The 21,709-nt window shown below is 35.8% G+C and overlaps 1 protein-coding gene and 1 long non-coding RNA gene across 4 annotated transcripts; both read left to right on the forward strand.

Moving 5' to 3' along the window:
* Window positions 1–55: 55 nt before the first annotated feature.
* LOC125843930 (uncharacterized) lies at window positions 56–811 on the forward strand. The gene is made up of 3 exons (XR_007444081.1): window positions 56–121; window positions 253–320; window positions 447–811. It is a non-coding gene; the product is annotated as an uncharacterized LOC125843930 (long non-coding RNA).
* A 980-nt stretch (window positions 812–1,791) lies between these two features.
* LOC125843868 (TMV resistance protein N-like) lies at window positions 1,792–21,465 on the forward strand. Of its 3 annotated transcripts, none has more exons than XM_049523091.1 (5): window positions 1,792–2,367; window positions 2,512–3,157; window positions 18,622–19,065; window positions 19,516–19,806; window positions 20,266–21,465. In XM_049523091.1, exons 1-5 carry the CDS (start codon window positions 1,859–1,861, stop codon window positions 21,442–21,444), a joined length of 3,069 nt encoding a protein of 1,022 aa, XP_049379048.1. In that variant the 5' UTR covers window positions 1,792–1,858; the 3' UTR covers window positions 21,445–21,465. The 3 variants fall into 3 exon arrangements, with proteins under 3 accessions (XP_049379048.1, XP_049379047.1, XP_049379046.1); XM_049523090.1 differs by lacking the exon at window positions 2,512–3,157 and adding an exon at window positions 17,698–17,793 and having other exon boundaries at window positions 1,792–2,271; window positions 17,973–19,065; XM_049523089.1 differs by lacking the exons at window positions 1,792–2,367; window positions 2,512–3,157 and adding an exon at window positions 17,228–17,793 and having other exon boundaries at window positions 17,973–19,065.
* The last annotated feature ends 244 nt before the right edge of the window (window positions 21,466–21,709 follow it).

The following is a 21,709-nucleotide window of genomic DNA, read 5'->3' on the forward strand; positions in this document are numbered from 1 at the left end:
TTCAGATTCCTTGTCACTAAGAGTGTTTATAAGTTGGGCGAAGAATATCCCAGGTTGGTTCTGCCTGTGAACAGAACAACTCGACTCTTGGCCCGAGAGAGAGATTCATGAAAGAACTTGGGTATGCAATAACCGATATAAATTTTGATGCTCTCTCAAAGAGGCAGCATGGAGTGAGACAGTGAGGGAAGCTGGAGTAGCTCACAAGTTCTTATTATACATTTTATCTGACAAAAAATTATGTATATGAAGGTCTTGAATATCATTAGAGTCGTGGATGTTGTCAACAAAGAAGGGACTCATCGAGCTGCAACGATACAGTAAGGAGTACACAGCTCTCAGTATTTAATTACATTTAACTACTGAAATTTAAGGAGCTGTCTGTCTGTTGTCTAGCTTGTTGACTTCAATCTTTTTGAGTAACGTCTATGTTTTACTGTATGCAGTGCAAACTTGGAGTTTCGCGTAACACTGCATATGAAGGGCACATATTTCCTCTGCCTGAGAAAGAGATTCGCGAAAGAACTTGTGTATGCAATAATCCGCTCTCTTATATATTAGTAAAGGCAACACGACACCTCTCTTACACCAGAATACCATCTTAGCATTTGCTAATGAGTAGCCTGTCCAAAATCCAATTGCAGATGAGCATTGGAACTATTAGTAAGTCGCCTCACATCACAAAGCTAATGGAGCAAAGGGAACTATTTCCAGGAATCAAACGTATTCCACTGGAGTCGGAGTGGGAGCTAGAGTTGTGTGAATTAGAATCAAAGTTGTCAAAAAAGATGAACATGCATATCTTTTGCTTATCATAAACATTGAATTATGATATTGAATTTTCTCTTCTTCATTTTTAATTATTCATCTTGCTGGCAAAAGGAACTAAATCACCTTTCTTTTTTTTCTTTTTTTTTAATAGCAAATTTACCGCTAGACAGAGTGTCTAGCAGTTTTTATTAAAAATAAAAAGATATTAATAAGAATAAGTACAAGTAAGGGGGGCTAGACATTACCTTACCAATCCTAATAAGATATTGCCTTGGATAAAATTTTAACTTGAAAAATCATATCAATTTTATTGATATCTATTAAAACTTGCTTTAGGATCAAAACATTTCTTAGTCGAAAATAAATTAAATTAATAAAAATAATCTAAATAGAATGACATAAAATGAAACTTTACCTAACAAATTGGTGTCTGTACTTGTGGAGCAATAAATTCTGTGGCCGAGTTAGGAGTTTAGCGAAGGGTGTGCAAATATTCTTCTCAATTATGCTAAGGGTGTAAAAAATTAAATATACACTAAAAAAATTAAATATACACTTATAAGAACTAATATTTAATCTCTATATACCACATAAAAGGAAAGATATATTCTTTTTTAAGCGGACTAAAAAACAAAAAAACAAAAAAACAAAACAAAAAATTTGAAACAAAATGAGTATTTTCTATTTGAATTTTAAATAGAATTACAAGGTAACCAAATTTCTTCTTTTCTATTCATAATTGATTCTTTTCATGTTTTTGAAGAAGAAGAAGCAAAATAGAATATTTGTTACTCTTTAGGTAAATTACCTGTAATTCTCTTCTGAAAGAAAATTGTCTAGTGCTCCAACTTGCAATGTTGGTCATAATTAATGTCTACGAGACGCGTTCGAAAAAACCGAGTAATTTTGCAGCTTTCTTTGCAGTTTGACGGCTTCCATTGTGTTCATATTACTTTGGACCCCATCTTCCTGGAAACTTTTCATATTTGTTGTCCTATATAATAATTTTTGCCCCAAATGGCATCAATTCTATCTATCCACACAATTTTTATCTTTCTTCTCAAATTTCAACAAATTAACCAAATCCATGGCATCTTCTTCTTCTTTTGCGAGTGATTCACAATACTGTCCTCGAAGGAAGTACGATGTTTTTCTAAGTTTTAGAGGTGCCGATACACGGAGAACATTTACGGGTCACTTGTACGAAGGTTTGAAAAGCAGAGGAATATTCACCTTTCTAGATGATAAACGGCTAGAGGATGGCGATTCCATCTCAGAAGAACTCTTGAAAGCTATCGAAGAGTCTCAAGTTGCACTCGTCGTTTTCTCAAGGAATTATTCTACATCGAGGTGGTGCTTGAATGAGCTAGTGAAGATCATGGAATGCAAGGAGGAAGAAAATGGACAAACAGTCATACCGATCTTCTATGATGTGGATCCATCACATGTTCGATACCAAAGTGAGAGCTTTGCAGAAGCTTTTGCCAAACACGAATCGAGGTATAAGGATGATGTTGAGGGGATGCAGAAGGTGCAAAGATGGAGAACTACTCTAACAGCTGCCGCAAATCTAAAAGGATATGATATTCGTGACGGGTGAGTTGAAAACACATAATATGTTTCTATTACCCTGAGCTATAATGTTTCGTATTTAATATGCTCTTCAACATTTAAATATGAAAATACTTTCTAATACTTGACTTTCTCACATTGTCAACAATCAATCTCTTATTTATGTAGGATTGAATCAGAGAAAATTCAACAGATTGTCAACCACATCTCTTCGAAATTTTGCAAGAGTGCTCGTTATTTATCTTATTTGCAAGATGTTGTGGGAATAAATGCTCATTTAGAGGAACTAAAATCCCTACTTCAAATAGAAACCAATAATGTTCAGACTGTAGGGATCTGGGAAATAGGCGGAGTTGGTAAAACGACGATAGCAAAAGCCATCTTTGATACTCTATCTCATCAATTTCAAGCAGCTTGTTTTCTTGCCGATGTTAAAGAAAATGCAAGAAAGAATCAACTGTATTCCTTACAAAATATCCTTCTCTCTGAACTGTTAAGAAAAAAAGATGATTACGTCAATAATAAGTATGATGGGAAGTGCGTGATTCCGAACAGACTTTCTTCAATGAAGGTGTTGATTGTGCTTGATGACATTGATGAAAGAGATCATTTGGAGTATTTAGCAGGTGGTGTTGGTTGGTTCGGTAATGGCAGCAGAGTTATTGTAACAACTAGAAACAGACAATTGATAGAGAAGGATGCTGCAATATACGAAGTGCCTACGCTACCTGATGATGTTGCTATGCAATTGTTCTATCAACATGCTTTCAAAAAAGAAGTTCCAGATGAGTGTTTTAAGAAGTTCTCGTTGGAGGTAGTAAATCACGCTAAAGGCCTTCCTTTAGCCCTCAAGGTGTGGGGTTCTTTGCTGCACAAGAAAGGCCTAACTCCGTGGACAAGAACTGTAGACCAAATAAAGAAAAAGTCTAATTCAGAAATTGTTGAAAAACTCAAAATAAGTTATGATGGATTGGAGCCCGAAGAGCAAAAGATATTTCTAGATATCGCATGTTTCTTCCGAGGAGATGATAGAGAAGAAGTCATGCCAATTGGTGAGAGCTATGAATCTGGAGCTGAATTCATATTGGATGTCCTAATTGACAAATCCCTTGTGTTCATTCATAATGGTGCGATTGAAATGCATGACTTGATTGAAGATATGGGCAAATACATAGTGAAAATGCAAAAAGATTCCGGAAAACCAGCTAGTAAAATATGGAATGTTGAAGATTTCAAAGATGTGATGATGGACAATATGGTAAGCTAAACAATGCAATTGTCATTTAAAATATTATATAAAAATTCATATTTCAAATATATGTTCCTCTAGCTTCATCTACTGACGCACAATTCATTTAAGTTGTTTCAAATCCACACTACCTAGTTTGTTTATCTCATGTTAATAAGTTATGAATTACTGTTTTGTTTTATCATAGCATGAAAGTCTTTTTACATTGAGTCTAATAAACTTCTCAAATTACTGTTTTGTTTTATCATAGCATGAAAAACTTTTTAACTTGAGTCTAATTACGCAAAACATTTCTCTTAAGCGACATATTTCTTAAGAAATACTTAAACTAATATTGTACCTTAATCTTTTTTAACGGTACTTGCTCTTCAAGATCTTGAAGTGCAAAAATAAGTACAAAATAGATCGAAAATTTGCACGCAAGGCGTAAGAAAGTAGTGATATTGATTAGCGGATTTTAAACTGAAGTTATAATTTGTCTCATGATCTTTTTACTAGGGGACCATGGCAGTGGAAGCAATCTGCTTTACTCATCCTGGAAAACTAAGGTTTAATAAAGAGGCAATGAAAAATATGAAAATGCTTAGGATATAATGCATATTTCATGAAGACGAATATGATAGGAAGCCCTACTTCATTAAACCTGACTCCAATTGCCATGATGGCTCCATTGAGTACCTTTCCAACAACTTGTGTTGGTTTGTGTGGCATGATTATCCTTGGAAGTTATTGCCAGAAAATTCTAATCCCAGAAGGATTGTTGATCTTGATCTCCGGTGGAGTTCATTGCATTATTTATGGAATGAAACAAAGGTACCATTCTATTTTAGATACTTTCTATTTTGTCTTGTCCTAGAATTATATATGATTCTTGTGTTTAAATAAAATAAATTGCATTTCCAACCTCTGCATCTAAAGACGAAACAAAAAGAAATATGTTGGCGCAACTTTTCTCATCGGCCATTGTTTTCATTACACTCACGCGCCTAAAAAGGTGTTTCACATTCTTTTCTACATCAACGTCCAGGGGTAAATGAGAACAGATAATCATAATTTTTCATCAAATAGAACATGCTAAGATTAAGGTCTTCTTTTAAATATTTTACCTTTTATTTATAATAAAAAATAATAAAACATGAATTTTATCTAGTTTCTGAGCATGTAATTTCCATATAAAGTAAAATCAAACAATTTCTCATTTCACACGTTGAGTTATATAATATAAACATGCCGTTAACTACTTTACTCATTTTTCATCATTCTTTCTCTCTGTTTTGAATTGCAGCAATTTCTATCTCTACGAAGGATAGATCTGAGTCACTCCAACAACCTGAAGAGAACACCAGATTTCGAGGGGATGCCAAATTTGGTGTATTTGGATCTAGAGAAATGTAGGAGTCTTGAAGAAGTTCATCATTCCCTCAAGTATTGCAAAAAACTCATCCATTTAAATTTGTGTGAGTGTGAAAGCCTTGAGAGGTTTCCATATGTTAATGTGGAATCTCCTGAATCTCTGAATCTATACAACTGCTCTAGTTTAGAGAAATTTCCAGAATTCCTTGGAATTAGGAAACTGCCATTATCTTTCTTTGATCTACATATGGATGGCATGGCAAACCTTGTATCTCTTCCGAGCAGCATTTGTAAGTTGAAAGGTTTGGTGAAGCTAGATGTGTTTGGGTGCTCAAAATTTGAAAGCTTGCCAGAAGAGATAAGTGATTTAGAAAACTTAGGGGAGCTTGATGCCAGAGATACTCTAATCTCACGTCCTCCGTCTTCCATCGTCCGGTTGAACAAGCTTTTGGACAACCTAGAATAGAAGATGGAGTGTTCCCTCAGGTGAATGAAGGGTTACTCTCATTGAAATCACTGGATCTCAGTTACTGCAATATAGTAGATGGAGGACTTCCGGAAGACATTGGATCCTTATCCTCTTTGAAAGACTTGTGTCTCGAGGGAAATAATTTTAAGCATTTGCCTCGTAGCATATCCCAACTTGGTGCTCTTCAATTCCTGGACTTAACAAATTGCAAGAGGCAATTACACAGCTTCCAGAAGACATTGGATGTTTATCCTCTTTGGAAGAGTTGTATCTCAATGGAAATAATTTTGAGCATTTGCCTCAAAGCATATCCGAACTTGGTGCTCTTCGATTGTTGGAATTATCAGACTGCAAGAGGCTTACACAGCTGCCAAAATTTCCACAGCAATTAAACACAATAGATGCAGATTGGAGTAATGCTTCGATCTGTAATTCGTTGTTTCATCAGAATATCTCATCGTTGCAGCATGACATCTGTTCTTCAGATTCCTTGTCACTAAGAGTGTTTTGCAGTCGGGCGGAGAATATCCCAAGTTGGTTCAACTATCAGGGAATGGGCACAAGTGTATCAGTCAATCTGCCTGAGAATTGGTATGAACCGGATAACTTCTTGGGGTTTGTTGTATGTTACTATTGCGAATATTATATTGATTGCATCACAACTCATTTGATTCCCTTATGTGATGATGGGATGTCGTCGATGACCCAGCAATTTGCTTTATCCAATTCAGAATATTCTGATGAAGTTAATATTAATTTTTTTTTGGTACCTCTTGGTGGCTTATGGGATGCATCTAATGCAAATGAAAAATGTAACACCCCAGAAAAATTTTGAGCTAAGACTTGAACCATCCTTCGTTGTGAGTAGGATTTTACCAAGGAATTAAAATTTCTCAAGTGTTAAGGTCACTAGATGTAGCACCTTGAGTTCGAAAAAGAACTAAATTGGAAATAGCAAAATCTGAAATTTTGCAAGTTAAGCTACGTATGAGTTTTGGGTAGACTTCAAACGACTATAACTACTAGCTCAGGATGAGTTATCTGTTCTACCAGTTACCGTAGGAAAGACATTTGAATTATCTTTCCAACGTCGCCGAGTTTGCTAAGTTTCGAGGTTGGATGAGTGAGATATGACCTTTTGAAGTTAGGCTGTCCAGTTAAGGAAAGTTAGCCGAAAATAGTAATGGGTATTTTGGTCTTTTCCTTACCAAATCAGATTTAATTCGTTTTTAGTAATGTTTTAAGGGTCTAATCCTATTAGTTTCAGTTTTATAATTCTAAAATACACCTAGGGTTTTGGTTGAGAGTTCAAGAAGAGAAAAGAGGTGAAAAGAGGAGAGGATCAAGCGTTCGTCGAGATTCTTGCGTGTTGTAGCGGATTTTCGCCATGGGTTTGATCCCTAAGAGGTATGCAAGCTTCCATAGTGTTGGGTTTGTTCACCCACACGCCAAACATATTATTTTCAGCGCAAATTTCTGTAACACCCCAGAGAATTTTTCGAACTAAGACTCAAGCCGTCCTTCATGTGGAGTGAGATTTTACCGAGGAATAAAAATTTCTTGAGTTTTAAGTTAAGGTCCCTAGATGTAGCACATTGAGTTCCAAGAAGAGTTGAATTGGAAATAGTCATTTTTGGAAAGAATTCAAAAATTTGGAAAATTTGGCAAAGTATGGAAAAAAAGGTGAGTTTTTGGTCAACTTTGAGTAGTCGTAACTCCTAGATCAGAATGATTTAGGTGAATTTCCAGTTATTTCTGGAAGCCCTTGGAATGATCTTTCCAACGCCGCCGAGTTTTCTCGATTGCGAGTTTGTATGAGTGAGTTATGTCCTTTGGAAGTTGGGCTGTTGCACAGTCGCACAGGGCAGTTTAGTCCGAAAATTTTAAGGGTATTTTGGTCTTTTTCCTAGCCAATTCTTTTGGTTATATTGAGGTGTTAGACTGATTTTAAATCAATTTTTCCTTTTTTAAAAGTGAGAGTTAGGGTTTTGGAGAGAAGAGAGAAAGAAGAGGAGACGGAGAAGAAGAGGCAAGGATTTCGTCAAGATCGTCGTGGTTTTCGTCAGGGGTGATCCCTATTAAGGTATGTGAGTTCTTAGTGCTGGGTTGATCCTTTCCCCCACACACCAAAATCATTTTATTATTTAGAAAAGATTGGATATGTTGTTGAAGTTGTTGGTTGTGTTGTTGGACGTTCTTGCTGGTTTAGTACATGTTTCCAGTTGTGTTTTTGAGTTGAAATCCATTGTATGTTGAAGGGTTTATGATCCCAAGTGTTTGCTGCTGGAACCCTTGAAGTTAAGAGGGTTTAGAGTTGGCAACATGAAGGAGAAAAGTCGGGCAGCTTGCATGAAACAAGTCTGCGTCGCAAACTTGTTTCCTCTGTGAAAAAATCTGCTCCGCGTCGCGGACAGGACACGGACTCCACTGTTTTCAGAATTTAATTTCGTAATTTTTCTTAAGTTTAGCTGTCCTAAATTATTCCTAAACATCATGGGGTCCTTCCAAACACAAATCATTACTCTTGAATCCATAATTCAATTCAAGAAAGTTAGGATCAAAGTCAAGTGAAGTTAGAAATCAAGTGAAGTTAGAAATCAAGTGCAGTTAGAAGTCAAGTGAAGTTAGAGCCAAGCTTAGAAGTTAAGAAGTAAGTCAAAGCAAGTCTTCAAACTTTTCAAGAGTCTTCATTGAACGTTTTAACTTCATTCTAAGGCTCAAGTCCCAAGTTAAGTATAGAGTTTCAAGTCGAGTAAAAAGTATCGAGTTTCAAGTCAAGTCAAAAGTATCGAGTTTCAAGTCAAGTCAAAAGTTAAGAGTTTCATGTTAAGTTAAGAGTTTCACATCAAACCAAGAGTTTCAAGTAAAGTAAAGAGTAAAGAGTTGAGTTCATTTTCTCAAAAGTTATTAGGGAACTAAGTATTTCCCAAAGAAGTTGATAAATGTTTTCACATTTGAGCAAAGAAAGGGAACATTGATTCCAAAAGAGCCTTTGGGCTAAGCTTTGAGTAATTATCTCAAACTAAAGAAAGAATTTATTTTAAAAGCATGAGCCAAAGTATTTTTGGGAGTAGTATTGAGCACCGAATTGGGGACACGAGTTCATATTAACTCAACTCTCCATAAGAACCATGTAGCCAAACATGGGATTTCTCGGGTCATACTTTTTAGATGATCACGAAAGTTAAGCTAGTGGATCCGCTAAGCAAAAGNTTGGGGACACGAGTTCATATTAACTCAACTCTCCATAAGAACCATGTAGCCAAACATGGGATTTCTCGGGTCATACTTTTTAGATGATCACGAAAGTTAAGCTAGTGGATCCGCTAAGCAAAAGTAAGGTCCTATATCGATGGCAAGGTATAGGATGGTCCTTGGGCAACGTGAGGTAAAACGTTGTATCATCACTAAGGCTCATAGTGGTGGTTGTCGATTAAAGAACCTCCCACAAAAGTTATATTACTTTTATATAAGTAAAGTTGAGTTTATTATCGTTTTATCTTTAACAAACTAAGTTGTTTATACTATTTTACCAGTTATATATATATATATATATATTGCATGCGTCTTATTGCTTTATATTGAGTTCAGTTATTCAAGAGTCGAGTATCCAGAGTTGAGTATCTATCTTTGAGTTGAGTATCTATCTCTAAGTTTAGTATCTATCTTCTGAGTTGAGTAAGTTTGAGTATTCCTTGAGTTGAGAAAGTTTGAAAAGAGGTAAGTTATTCAGTTTATTCCAGTTTTTCTTCTAGCCTATATTGTTTAGCTTCCCAGCTTACATACTCGTACATTCCACGTACTGAGCCATTTGGCCTGCATCTTCTTATGATGTAGACACAGGTATTCAAAATCATCAACAGAAGATTCGTTGATACATCCGGGAGTTCCAGTTAGCTATGACAAGCCCTCTTTCTTCCGGAGGATTTCATTTACCTTTCAGTTGCATCAGTTGTTAGGAGGTCGTGGGTATTGTCTCGGCTTCCATCTTTATTAGTTAAAGGCTTCATAGATAGACAGTAGAATTTCAGAAGTCTTTTCATTTATTTTGTTAAATGTTTTGAAGACTAAAGTTACCTTTTATGGCGAGTTGTATATATATTCTAGTATACAGAGTTTTCTTTTGAGTTAAAGATTTGTAAAGTTGAGTTTATAAACTCTTATTCAGTTTTAAGCTCTTGTATGCTTAAGTTAGTCTTCCGCTTGGAGTCAGCCAGGATGAGGGTTCGCTTGGGGACCAATAATGGTCTTCGAGTGTCGGCCACGTCCAGGGTGTAGGCTCGGGGCGTGATAATTTCATTCTTGAAGTTGAAAGATTTGAGTTCTTGATGAGTTCTTGATAGGTGTCTTGAAGTTCATTCTAAATCTTGTTGTGTTGGGTTTTGATGATTTTCTTGAGATTAAAGTGAGTGTTTTTAGGGTTGTATTGAGTAGATTAGAGTGTACATATGTTAAGTAATCGAATCCAAGTGATTGAGGAAGAAACCATTCGATTCTAGGCGAAATAGGGTGAGAAAACGAGCAAAGAATTCCGTTGGATTTTCTGGGTTGGGGCCTAGTGTGATGCGCCTGCCAGAGCGCCCCAAACCCTCCTCTGAAGTTTAGGGGCTGGCGCCCCGCGCCACCCATAGCGTCAGGGTCGCCTGCCCCATCCAGTTTGTCGTCGGTTACCCCATTTGAGTTTGTTTAAAGTGCACCTTCACTCATTTTCGATTCTAACTACTCTAAGCTACGTCTAAACACCTAAATTCATTCCTAACATGATCATAACATTGAATTCATAATTCAAATTCAAGGTATAGTTAAGAGTTAAGTTTTGAGAATTCTTTCGAACATTCTAAGAAAGTCCCTTTGAGTTCTTTGAGGAGTCTTCTACAACTTCTAGTAACTTGTTCCAAGACTCGAGCAAGTGAGTGTGAGGATGAGGAGAATGTACTCATGAGTCTACTTTGTCATCATGAGATCTTTCATATCATGAACCATAACTCTTGAATTCATAATTCACATTCAAGAGAGAGTTAGGAGTAGAGTTCAAGAAAGCCTTTGAGTTCAATTGTGAATCCTTTGAGATCAACCATCGATTTGAACTAAGTCTTGAGGTATTAAGTAAGAGAATGAGAAGTGTCATACACATGAGTTCCATGTAGTTTGTAGACCTTCGAGTCAAGTTGTTCATGCCCATAATTTCCTCATGAACTCCATAAGTTTTGTATCTACGGGAAGAATAATATCTCCATGTCCTAAGTCTTAAATATTGAGTTTCTAACCCATTTGAGATTATAATCCTAATCATGGGACTATTACCTATTACCCATGAAGTCCATGAGTTGAGTTGTTCATGCCCATAATTCCGCATGAACATTATAAGTCGAACAATCTTGAGATGAGAAATATCTTTGAGTCCTTTAGTTGAGTAGTTCATGCTCATAAATTCCGCATGAACCCTCCGAGTCGAGCATTCTTGAAGTGAGTAGTATTATTGAAGTTCTTGAGTTCCAAGTATTGGTTTCTATATATGGTTATTGGAAACCTTGCATTGAGTCGTTCACGTCCATAATTCGGCATGAACCATATTTTAAGAAGTCTTTTACAAACGTTTTAACTTTGTTTTAAGACTTAAGTTTTGAGTTAAGAAAAGAGTAAAGAGTTAAGTTCATTTCTTCAAAAGAGTATATCGGGACTATGTATTCCCAAAGAGTAAATGTTTTCACATTTAAACAAGAAAGGAAACTGAGATTTCAAATGAGCCTTTGAGCTAGTTTTTCAGTAAAGAGGAAACTATGATTTCCAAGAGAGCTTTTAAGCTAAGTTTTGAGTAATTATCTCAAACCAAAGAAAGAGTTTTGTTTTTACAAACATATGAGTTAAGTACGTTTTGGGAGTAGTATTGAGCACCAATATGGGGATGCGAGTTCAGATAACTCAAGTCTCCATAAAACATGTAGCCATCATGGGTATTAATGGGTCATACTTTTTAGATGATCACATAAGTTAAGCTAGTGGATCCACTAAGTTAAAGCGTATGACGGCAAAGTATAGGACAGTTCTGGCAGCATGGGCAAGACGATGTATCACCACTTAGACTCATAGTGGTGGTGGTCGGTTAGAGAATCTCCCACAGAAACTATAATACTTTATTATATAAGTAAAGTTGAGTTTGTTATTGCATTTCTTTAACGAACTAAGTTGTTTTTACTGTTGTTATAAAGTTTTCCATATATTGCATGTGTATTGTTTCTTTATATTGAGTTGAGTATCTAATCTCTGAGTTGAGTAAGTTTGAGTAGTTTTGAGTATCCTTGAGTATTACTTGAGTTGAGTAAGTTTGAGAAGAGGTAAGTATGTTTCCTTTTTATCAAGTTTCAAGCTCATGTTTATACTTTAGAATCCTCTTGCATGCTCGTACATTCCACATACTGAGCCATTTGGCCTGCATCTTCTCATAATGCAGACACAGGTATTCAGGATCATCAACAGGAGCTTCGTTGATACATCCGGAAGTTCGAGTTAGCTATGGTGAGCCTCCTTATTTCCGGAGGATTTCATTTACTTTTTAGTTTAATCAGGATGTCGTGGGTCTTGTCCCGACTTCCATCTTTATCAGTTAGAGGCTTCATAGATAGTCAGTATAGTTGAGAAGTCTGTATTATTTATTTTATTAAATATTTAAAGACTTAAGTTGCCCATTTTTATAGCAAGTTGAATATATTATATTATTCAGAGTTTTCTTTTGAGTTAAAGCTTTCTATTTAAGTTTCATGGATTTTATTCAATTTTTAAGCTTTTGCATGCTTGAGTTAGTCTTCCACTTGTAGTCAGCCAGGATGAGGGTTTGTTTGGGGACCAGCAATGGTCTTCGAATGCCGGCCACATCCAGGGTGTAGACTCGGATCGTGACAAAAAAACACCAAATGACTATGGGTGCATTAAGTTAAATTTTATTGGAGAAACAGATGATGATTTTGGAAAAGAGAAGAAAATTGGAGTTCGTTTGTTGTATAAAAATGAATCTGTGGTTTGCATTGGGATAAGGAAGAGCAGATATGAAGAAGAGGCCACTTGCTCCTCTTCTAAAAAACAAAGGCAACATTGGTAAAATGTCACATTCTTTTTCTATTTTAATAATTGCAAGAAAGACATTTAATTAATCATCACTGAAAATAATGTAATCTAATCACAGAAACAGTACTGCTACGTACATAATTGACATTCCAACGCTGTGTTCACGTAGTCCAAATATTCTACTGATCCTGTATATAGATATAAGGAATAACATGATGTTATAATCTCGATTTTCCAATGTCTTTGTACAGTTAAGTTTTTTTTATACCTTTTTTCTTTTCTTTTTCAAATTTTATGATACTAGTGTTGTCATCTCGATTATTTTATTAATATTATTACTTAGTAAATCTTTTTAATCAAGATTTTTACAAATGCAACTAAATCAACTAATGGTTATTGGTATTTGGACCTAAAATATCATACTCATATTTGGTTCAAAATATTATTTCTCAATCGAAATAGACCAATTTATAAACTTTACCTAACAAATTGTGGACCTTGTTTATTTGAAATTGTAAGATTATTTCCAAACAATTTCTTTGTGACCAACAAAGTAGGAAGACTAGACTTCAAAAACTCTAGTGTAATATGCACAGAATGGACCACTATACAAGTGGATGAAAGGTGCAAAGAAAAAAAGAAGGGTAATTTGTCACGCCCCGAGCCTACACCCTGAGCGGGACCGGCACCCGGAGACCATTCCTGGCCCCAAGCGAACCCTTGGCCTGGCTTTCTTAACTCAGCGGAAACCTAACTCAACAGGGTAACTTCATGCAATGCAATATTACGAAACAACTTAACTTATAAAATATGGCCATAAAGGCAACTCGAATCTCAAAATAGAATCTTTACATATATACATAGATGAGAGACTCAAAACTAACTGACTGACTGTCTGTCTATGAAGCCTCTAAAATACTGAGATGGATGTTGGGACAGACCCCGCAACATCCTAATAAAACAAAAACTAAGAACACAAAATAATTGAGTCCTCCGGAATGCAAGGAGGCTCACCACTGACTCTGGAGTGCTCAGCTGGATCAACGACGTGCAGGATGCTGATCCGGGGTACCTGAATCTGCATCATCAAACGATGCAGGCCAACTGGCATCAGTACATGGAATGTACGAGTATGCAAGCTGGAAAACTAAGCAACAAAGGCTAGAAGGAAATCTGGAAGAAACTGAATAGCTTACCTGGCTCAACTCAACTCAACCTGACTGACTTCTTTCAATATAAGGCAATTTAAAACAAGTGCGATATAAAGAAAGACTGTTTAAAACATGCTATAAACTCTGTGTGTATACAAAGATACAATAAGCCTGAAATGTATATAGAAATACAATGAACTGATGTATATAAAAATACAATAATCTCTGTGTATGAAAATACAATAACTGCTGTGGGAGTTTCTCTAACCGACAACCATCACATAAGAGCTATAGTGATGATACAGCGATCGACCTCACGCTGCCAGAGCATCTTATACCCGGCCAAAGGTATAAGACCTGAACTGCCTAATGGATCCACTAGTCTAATCTGAAAAGGATTCATCTAAAAAGTATGATCCTTTTCTACCCATGGTGGCTAACATGGTTCTATGGGGGCTGTGGGTTCTTTGAACGCTCCCCCAATTCGGTGCTCGATACTACTCCCAAAAATGTACTGGCTCTTATGTTTTTAAAACACATCTTTCTTTAACTTGAGATAATTACTCAAAATCTAGCCCAAAGGCTCTTTTGGAATCGATGTTCCTTTCTTACTTAAATGTAAAAACATTTAGAAACTTCTTTGGGAAATATATAGTTCCCTAATAACTTTGGAGAAATGAACTCAACTTTAAACTCTTTGCTCAACTTGAAACTTGAGACTCTTTACTTAGCTTGAAACTCTAAGCTCTTTGCTTGACGTGACATTTGAGTCTAAAAAATGAAGTTAAAACGTTTAATAAAGACTCTTGAACAACTTTACAACTTGCTTGACTTGCTTAACTTCTAAGCTTAACTCTTAACTTCTAACTTCACTTGACTTCTAACTAACTCTCCTTGAATTGGAATTTTGGATTCAAGGTGTTTGATCACATGTTACGGATGAGTTCTTGACTTTTAGAAGTACCTTGGAGTGTTGGAAACAACTAGGAAACATAGGTATAATACCTAGGAACATGCATGAGAAAGTGGGGGGATAAAAGAGAGGTCTTGGCGTCCTTGGCACTCTAAGAGGTGCGGGGCGCTAGCCCTCAAACTTCAGAGGGACTGCTGGGCGTTCTGCTAGGTGCTCTGCCCCAAGGGGAAAGTTCAGCATCCTTTTTTGGGGTGCGCTGGCTGGCGCGACAGCCCAACCCTTTTCCCCCAAAATCCGACTTTTTCCCCTTGTTTCTTTCCAACTCTAATCCCTCTCAACCTCAAAGGTTCCAGTAGCAAAATCACAACCAAATCATGTCCCAATTTAACAAGGAACTTCAACACCACAATCAACAACACAACCAACAACTTCAACAACACAACCAATATTTTCTTGAAAATAAACGAATTTGGAGTGTGGGGGAAAGGACCAACCCCAACACTAAGGATCATAAAATCCCTCAACATACAAGAGATTCAACTCAAAAACACAACCAAATCATGTCCCAAATCAACAAGGGACTTTAACAACACAATTAACAATATCAACAACACAACCAACAGCTCCAAACAACACAACCAGTCTTTTCTTAATAATAAAACGAGTTTGGTGTGTGGGGGAAAGAAGCAACCCATCACTATGAACTAACATACCTAGTAGGGATCACCCCCGACGATATCCACGATGATCTCCTTGATTGCTCTTCTCTTTCTCCTCTTCCTTCTCTTCTTTCTCTCTTCTCTCCCAAGCCCTAGCTCTTTACTCTTTAAAAAAAATGAGACAAACTGATCTAAAATCAGTCTAACACTTTAATATAACCAAAACAATTGATTAGGGAAAAGACCAAAATACCCTTAAAATTTCCGGACGGGTTTCTCTGCCAACTGCCCAACTTCCAAAGGGCATAACTCCCTCATATCAACTCGAAATCGAGCAAACTCGGTGGTGTTGGAAAGATCATTCCACGAGCTTTCCAAACATATCTGGAACTATACCTAACTCATCCTGAGCCAGGAGTTATGACTGGTTAAAGTTGACCAAAAACTCATTTTTTTTCCACACTTAACCAAATTTTCCAGATTCTGAATTTAGCCAAATTTCCAGATTCTGAACTTAGCCAAATTTCCAGATTCTGAACTTTTTCCAAAAAATGATTAATTCCAATTCTAAGCCTCTTCATAGATATTTCAAATTACCGGATGTTACATAATTTCTTTGTCTCCAACAACACAACTTGACTTATTCCATTCATTGTGATGGAAGATACCTTGAGGTTGTGAGACAAGTTCTTTGTCACCGACAACCCAATGAACCACTATACAGTGTAATATGCACACAATGGACCACTAAACAAGTGGATGATGAAAAAATATATTTTAAAATATTGATCAAAGTTTATATTGTTTGACTTTTTTAAAAAATGAAGACAAATAAAAATGAAAAGAAAAAATATTAAAGAGTGTGCCCTTTTGTCAAAATGTTAAATTGAAATACGTACAATATATGTTGGGTGACCTTTACTCAATTTATGTTGGAATTGGTCAACTCCATTAATTCACAATCAAATATAAATGCAGGGAATTAAGGCGTGGGAGCCCATGCATGTGCTTTACTAGGCGTGGCTCCACACATGCCTTGATTTCAAAAGTAATAATATGTACAAGCAGATAAAGGTTGCAAAGAAAAAAGAAAGGGTAATTTCTTTGTCACTAACAACAAAACTTGACTTCGTCAATGATACTAGATACATACATCTTTTGTTATTAGATTTATATATCTTTGATTCCTTATAAATTTTGAAATACAAATACACGGGGAGAGAGGCGAGTGAAAGTATCACTATGTCTCAAATACACGTGAATCATACTTGACTATAATGTATCTAGAATAAATTACACTTAATTTGATTCACATGTGTCAAGCGAAGTAAATGTGGTACAAAAGGTAATTTCGAAAATTAAAATAAATACACAATAATTAGACCCCCAAAACTAATTAGATTTGTGTTGTTTGCTGATAATAGTAATATGGAGAGAGGCCAGCAAAAGAGGGAGAGAGACAAGCGAGAGAGGAGAGAGGTGAGCAAGAAAGTCAACATATATCTTTTGATACTAGATACACATATTTTTCTTAATACTAGATATATTATGAAATACAAATACATAGAGAGAGGGTGAGAAAGAGAGTCAGTGTATCTCAGATACATATGAATCACACTTAAATATATAATGTATTTGGAAAAAATTACACCAAATTTGACTCACATATATTTGAGATATATGTATCTGAGTGCCTAGATGATTGTATCTGGCGAAGTAAAAATATGGTACGAAAGATAATTTCAAAAACTAAAATAAAAATACATAATTAGACTCTAAACTAGTGAAATTTGTATTGTTTATTCGTAATAGTAATAGTAATATGGTCCAATTTTTCTTTGTGCAGATGGATAATGGGTCCATAACCATAATGATGGTTAAACTCCCATTGGATTTCTGGAGCTGAAACCTATCATGATAATTAATGCGTTGACTAAGTAGACATTACGAAATTTCCTATTAATAGAAGCTTTCATGTTTGAATTGGTACTTGTTTATTTCTTCTTTCTTCTATATAACTAATTTGTTCATCAATTGATCTCATCCATACACTTTCTGTTTCTTTTCAGACAATTAATTGGATCTATGGCATCATCTTCTTCTTCTGTGAGTAATTCACAGTACTGTCCTCGATGGAAATACGATGTCTTTCTAAGTTTCAGAGGAGATGATACCCGGAATAATTTTACAAGTCACTTGTACAAAGGTTTGAAAAATAGGGGAATATTCACCTTTCTAGATGATGAAAGGCTAGAGGATGGCGATTCCATCTCAGAAGAACTCGTGCAAGTGATAGAAGAGTCTCAAGTTGCTGTAATCGTTTTCTCAAAAAATTATGCTACATCAAGGTGGTGCTTGAATGAACTAGTGAAGATTATGGAATGCAAGGAGAAAGAAAATGGACAAACAGTTATGCCGGTCTTCTATTATGTGGATCCATCACATGTTCGATACCAAATTGAGAGCTTTGCAGAAGCATTTGCCAAACACGAATCAAGGTATAAGGATGATGTTGAGGGGATGCAGAAGGTTCAAGGATGGAGGAATACCCTAACTGCTGCCGCAGATCTAAAAGGACATGATATTCATGACGGGTGAGTTGGAAACAAATAATTGCTTTTGTTGAAAAAAAATAACTATATATATGTTTCTATGTATTATCCTGAACTATAATGTTTCCTATTTAATATGCTCTTGAACATTAAAAGTATGAAAATACTTTCTAATACTTGACTTCCTCACATTGTCAACATTCAATCTCTAATTTATGTAGGATTAATCAATCAAAGGAAATTGAACAAATCGTCAACCACATCTCTTCCAAATTTTGCAAGAGTGCTCGTTTTTTATCTTATTTGCAAGATGTTGTGGGAATAAATGCTCATTTGGAGGAACTAATATCCCTACTTCAAATAAAAATCAATGATGTTCGAATTGTTGGGATTTGGGGAATAGGCGGAGTCGGTAAAACGACGATAGCAAAAGCCATCTTTGATACTTTATCTGATCAATTTAAAGCTGCTTGTTTTCTTGCCGATGTTAAAGAAAATGCAAGAAAGAGTCAACTGTATTCTTTACAAAATACTCTTCTATCTGAATTGCTAAGAAAAAAAGATGATTATGTCAATAATAAGTACGATGGGAAGTGCATGATTCACAGCAGACTTTCTTCAATGAAGGTATTGATTGTGCTTGATGACATTGACGAAAGAGATCATTTGGAGTATTTAGCAGGTGGTGTTGGTTGGTTTGGTAATGGCAGCAGAGTTATTGTAACAACTAGAAACAAACAATTGATAGAGAAGGATGCTGCAATATACGAAGTGCCTACACTACCTGATGATGAAGCTATGCAATTGTTCAATCAACATGCTTTCAAAAAAGAAGTTCCAGATGAGTGTTTGAAGAAGTTATCATTGGAGGTAGTAAATCACGCTAAAGGGCTTCCTTTAGCCCTCAAGGTGTGGGGTTCTTTGCTGCATAAGAAAGGCCAAACTCAGTGGACAAGAACTGTAGACCAAATAAAGAAAAAGTCTAATTCAGAAATTGTTGAAAAACTCAAAATAAGTTATGATGGGTTGGAGCCCGAAGAACAAAAGATATTTCTAGATATCGCATGTTTCTTCCGAGGAGATGAAAGAAAAGAAGTCATGGAAATTGTTGAGAGCTATGATTCTGGAGCTGAATACATATTGGATGTCCTAATTGACAAATCCCTTGTGTTCATCACTGAAAATGATAGAGTTGAAATGCATGACTTGATTGAAGATATGAGCAAATACATAGTGAAAATGCAAAAAGATTCCGGAAAACGTAGCAGAATATGGAATGTTGAAGATTTCGAAGATGTGATGATGGACAATATGGTAAGTAAGCTAAACAATGCAATAGTATTCATATAATACTCTGTTCCTCTAGCTTCATATACTGACGCACAAGTCATTTAAGTTGTTTCAAATCCACACTACCTAGTTTGTTTATCTCATGTTAATAAGTTATGAATTACTCTAATTACTGTTTTGTTTTATCATAGCATGAAAAACTTTTTAACTTGAGTCTAATAAACTTCTAAAAAATGTATCACTAAAAAATAAAATTAATTACGCAAAGCATTTCTCTTAAGCGACATATTTCTTAAGAAATACTTAACTAATATTGTACCTTAATCTTTTTTAATGGTACTATCTCTTCAAGAAGCTTGAAGTACAAAAATAAGTACAAAACATATCGAAAATTTGCACGCAAGGCGTAAGAAAGTAGTGATATTGGTTAGCAAAATCCTGAAGTTATAATTTGTGTCATGATCTTTTTACTAGGGAACTATGGCAGTGGAAGCAATCTGGTTTACTCATATTGAACAACTAAACTTTGATAAAGAGGCAATGAAAAATATGCAAAGGCTTAGGATATTATGCATACAGAGTTATCCATGGGCTTCCCGAAGTGATTCAGAAGATGGCTCTATTGAGTACCTTACCAACAACTTGTGTTGGTTTGTGTGGCATGATTATCCTTGGAAGTTATTGCCAGAAAATTTTAATCCCAGAAGGCTTGTTCATCTTGATCTCGGATGGAGTTCATTGCATTATTTATGGAATGAAACAGAGGTACCATTCTATTTGAGATACTTTCAATTTTGTCTTGTCCTAGAATTACGATTCTTGTGTTTAAATAAAATAAACTGCATTTCCAACCTCTGCATCTAAACACGAAACAAAAAAAAATATGTAATTGGCACAACTTTTCTTATTGGCCATTGTTTTGTATTTTTCTTTACACTCACGCGCCTAAAATGGTGTTTCATATTCTTTTCTACATCAACGTCCAAGGTAAATGAGAACAGCTAATCAAGTATAGCGGAAATTTAAATGTGCACCAAATAAAACATGCTAAGATTAAGGTCTTCTTTTAGATATTTTACCTTTTATTTATAATAATAAAACATGATTTTTATCTAGTTTCTGAGCATGTAATTTCCATACAAAGTAAAATAAACAATTTCTCATTTCACACGTTTACTACTTTAGGATCATTCTTTATCATTCTTTCTGTGTTTTGAATAGCAGCAATTTCAGTCGCTACGAAGTATAAATCTAAGGGGCTCTAAAAGCCTGAAGAGAACACCAGATTTTGAGGGGATGCCAAATTTGGAGTATTTGAATCTAGAGGAATGTACGAGTCTTGAAGAAGTTAATCCTTCCCTGAAGTATTGCAAAAAACTCACCCAGTTATATTTGTTTTATTGTACAACACTTGAGAGGTTTCCATATGTTAATGTGGAATCTCTTGAATCTCTGGATCTACACAAGTGCTATAGTTTAGAGAAATTTCCAGAAATCCTAGGAAGGATGAAGCCGGAGTTAGAGATTGATATGTCACGCTCTGGGATAAGGGAACTGCCATTATCTTTCTTTGATCTCCAACCTTATCTTACAGAGCTAGATTTGAGTTTTATGAATAGCCTTGTATCTCTTCCAACCAGCATTTGTAAGTTGAAAGTCTTGGTGAAGCTAGATGTGTCGAACTGCTCAAAACTTGAAAGCTTGCCAGAAGAGATAGGTGATTTAGAAAAATTGGAGAAGCTTCGTGCCAGTTATACTCCAATTGAGTATTTGCCTCGTAGCATAGCCCAACTTGGTGCTCTTCGAACTTTGGACTTATTACATTGCATGAGGCTTATACAGCTGCCAGAATTTCCACAACAACTAAATACAATAGCGGCAGATTGGAGCAATGATTCGATTTGTAATTCGTTGTTTCAGAATATCTCGTCATTACAGCATGACATCTGTACTTCAGATTTCTTGTCATTAAGAGTGTTCACCACTGAGGGGGATAATATCCCAAGATGGTTCCACGATCGGGAAGATGGTAAAAGTATATTTGTCAAATTGCCTAAAAATTGGTATGTAAGTGAGAACTTCTTGGGATTTGCTGTATGTTTCTCTAGCCAATTTATTGACGGCATAGCTCACTTGTTTTGTTATCATGGGAGGCCTGTGACGTGTATCGCCCAGAAACTTGCCTTATCCACTTCCAGCCCTTCAGAATATCGTTATAAACCTGCTATTAATTTTTTCTTGGTACCTCTTACTGGCTTATTGGATAAATTGAAGGCAAATGGAAAAACACCAAATGACTATGGGTGCATTAAGTTAATTTTTTCTAATGAAGTGAAGGAGTGTGGACTTTGTTTGTTGTATAAACACCACGATCACCATGACTCCGTGACCGGATGCTGTTGAATACTCTGATAACATTACAAGGTATTTGAGGTTGAAGATGCAGCAGTGTGAGACGGTGGGGGAAGCTGGAGTGAAGTTGAGGTTCGTCTCCCTCGTTATCTCTTTCAGTTCTCTTATAATTCTTTTGATGGAAAATGTGAAATTATAAGATGTTGTGAAATCATTGTGGATTAGGAATACAAGATCTTTTTATCTTCTTTTTTTTTATGACGAGGGAAACCCGTAGCCGCTACCCTTTGTGTGCACACAGGGTAAAACCCTCGCT

Source organism: Solanum stenotomum, chromosome 11 (assembly GCF_019186545.1).
Source record: "Solanum stenotomum isolate F172 chromosome 11, ASM1918654v1, whole genome shotgun sequence".
NCBI classification, from domain to species: domain Eukaryota; kingdom Viridiplantae; phylum Streptophyta; class Magnoliopsida; order Solanales; family Solanaceae; genus Solanum; species Solanum stenotomum.

Coding starts and splice junctions, on each gene's coding strand:
- LOC125843868 (XM_049523090.1), top strand. CDS start 1,859: ATGGCATCTTCTTCTTCTTTTGCGAGTGATTCACAATACTGTCCTCGA. Junction 2,272..17,697: donor TTTGCCAAACACGAATCGAG/GTATAAGGATGA, acceptor ACACGAATCAAG/GTATAAGGATGATGTTGAGG. Junction 19,066..19,515: donor ATGTGATGATGGACAATATG/GTAAGTAAGCTA, acceptor TCTTTTTACTAG/GGAACTATGGCAGTGGAAGC.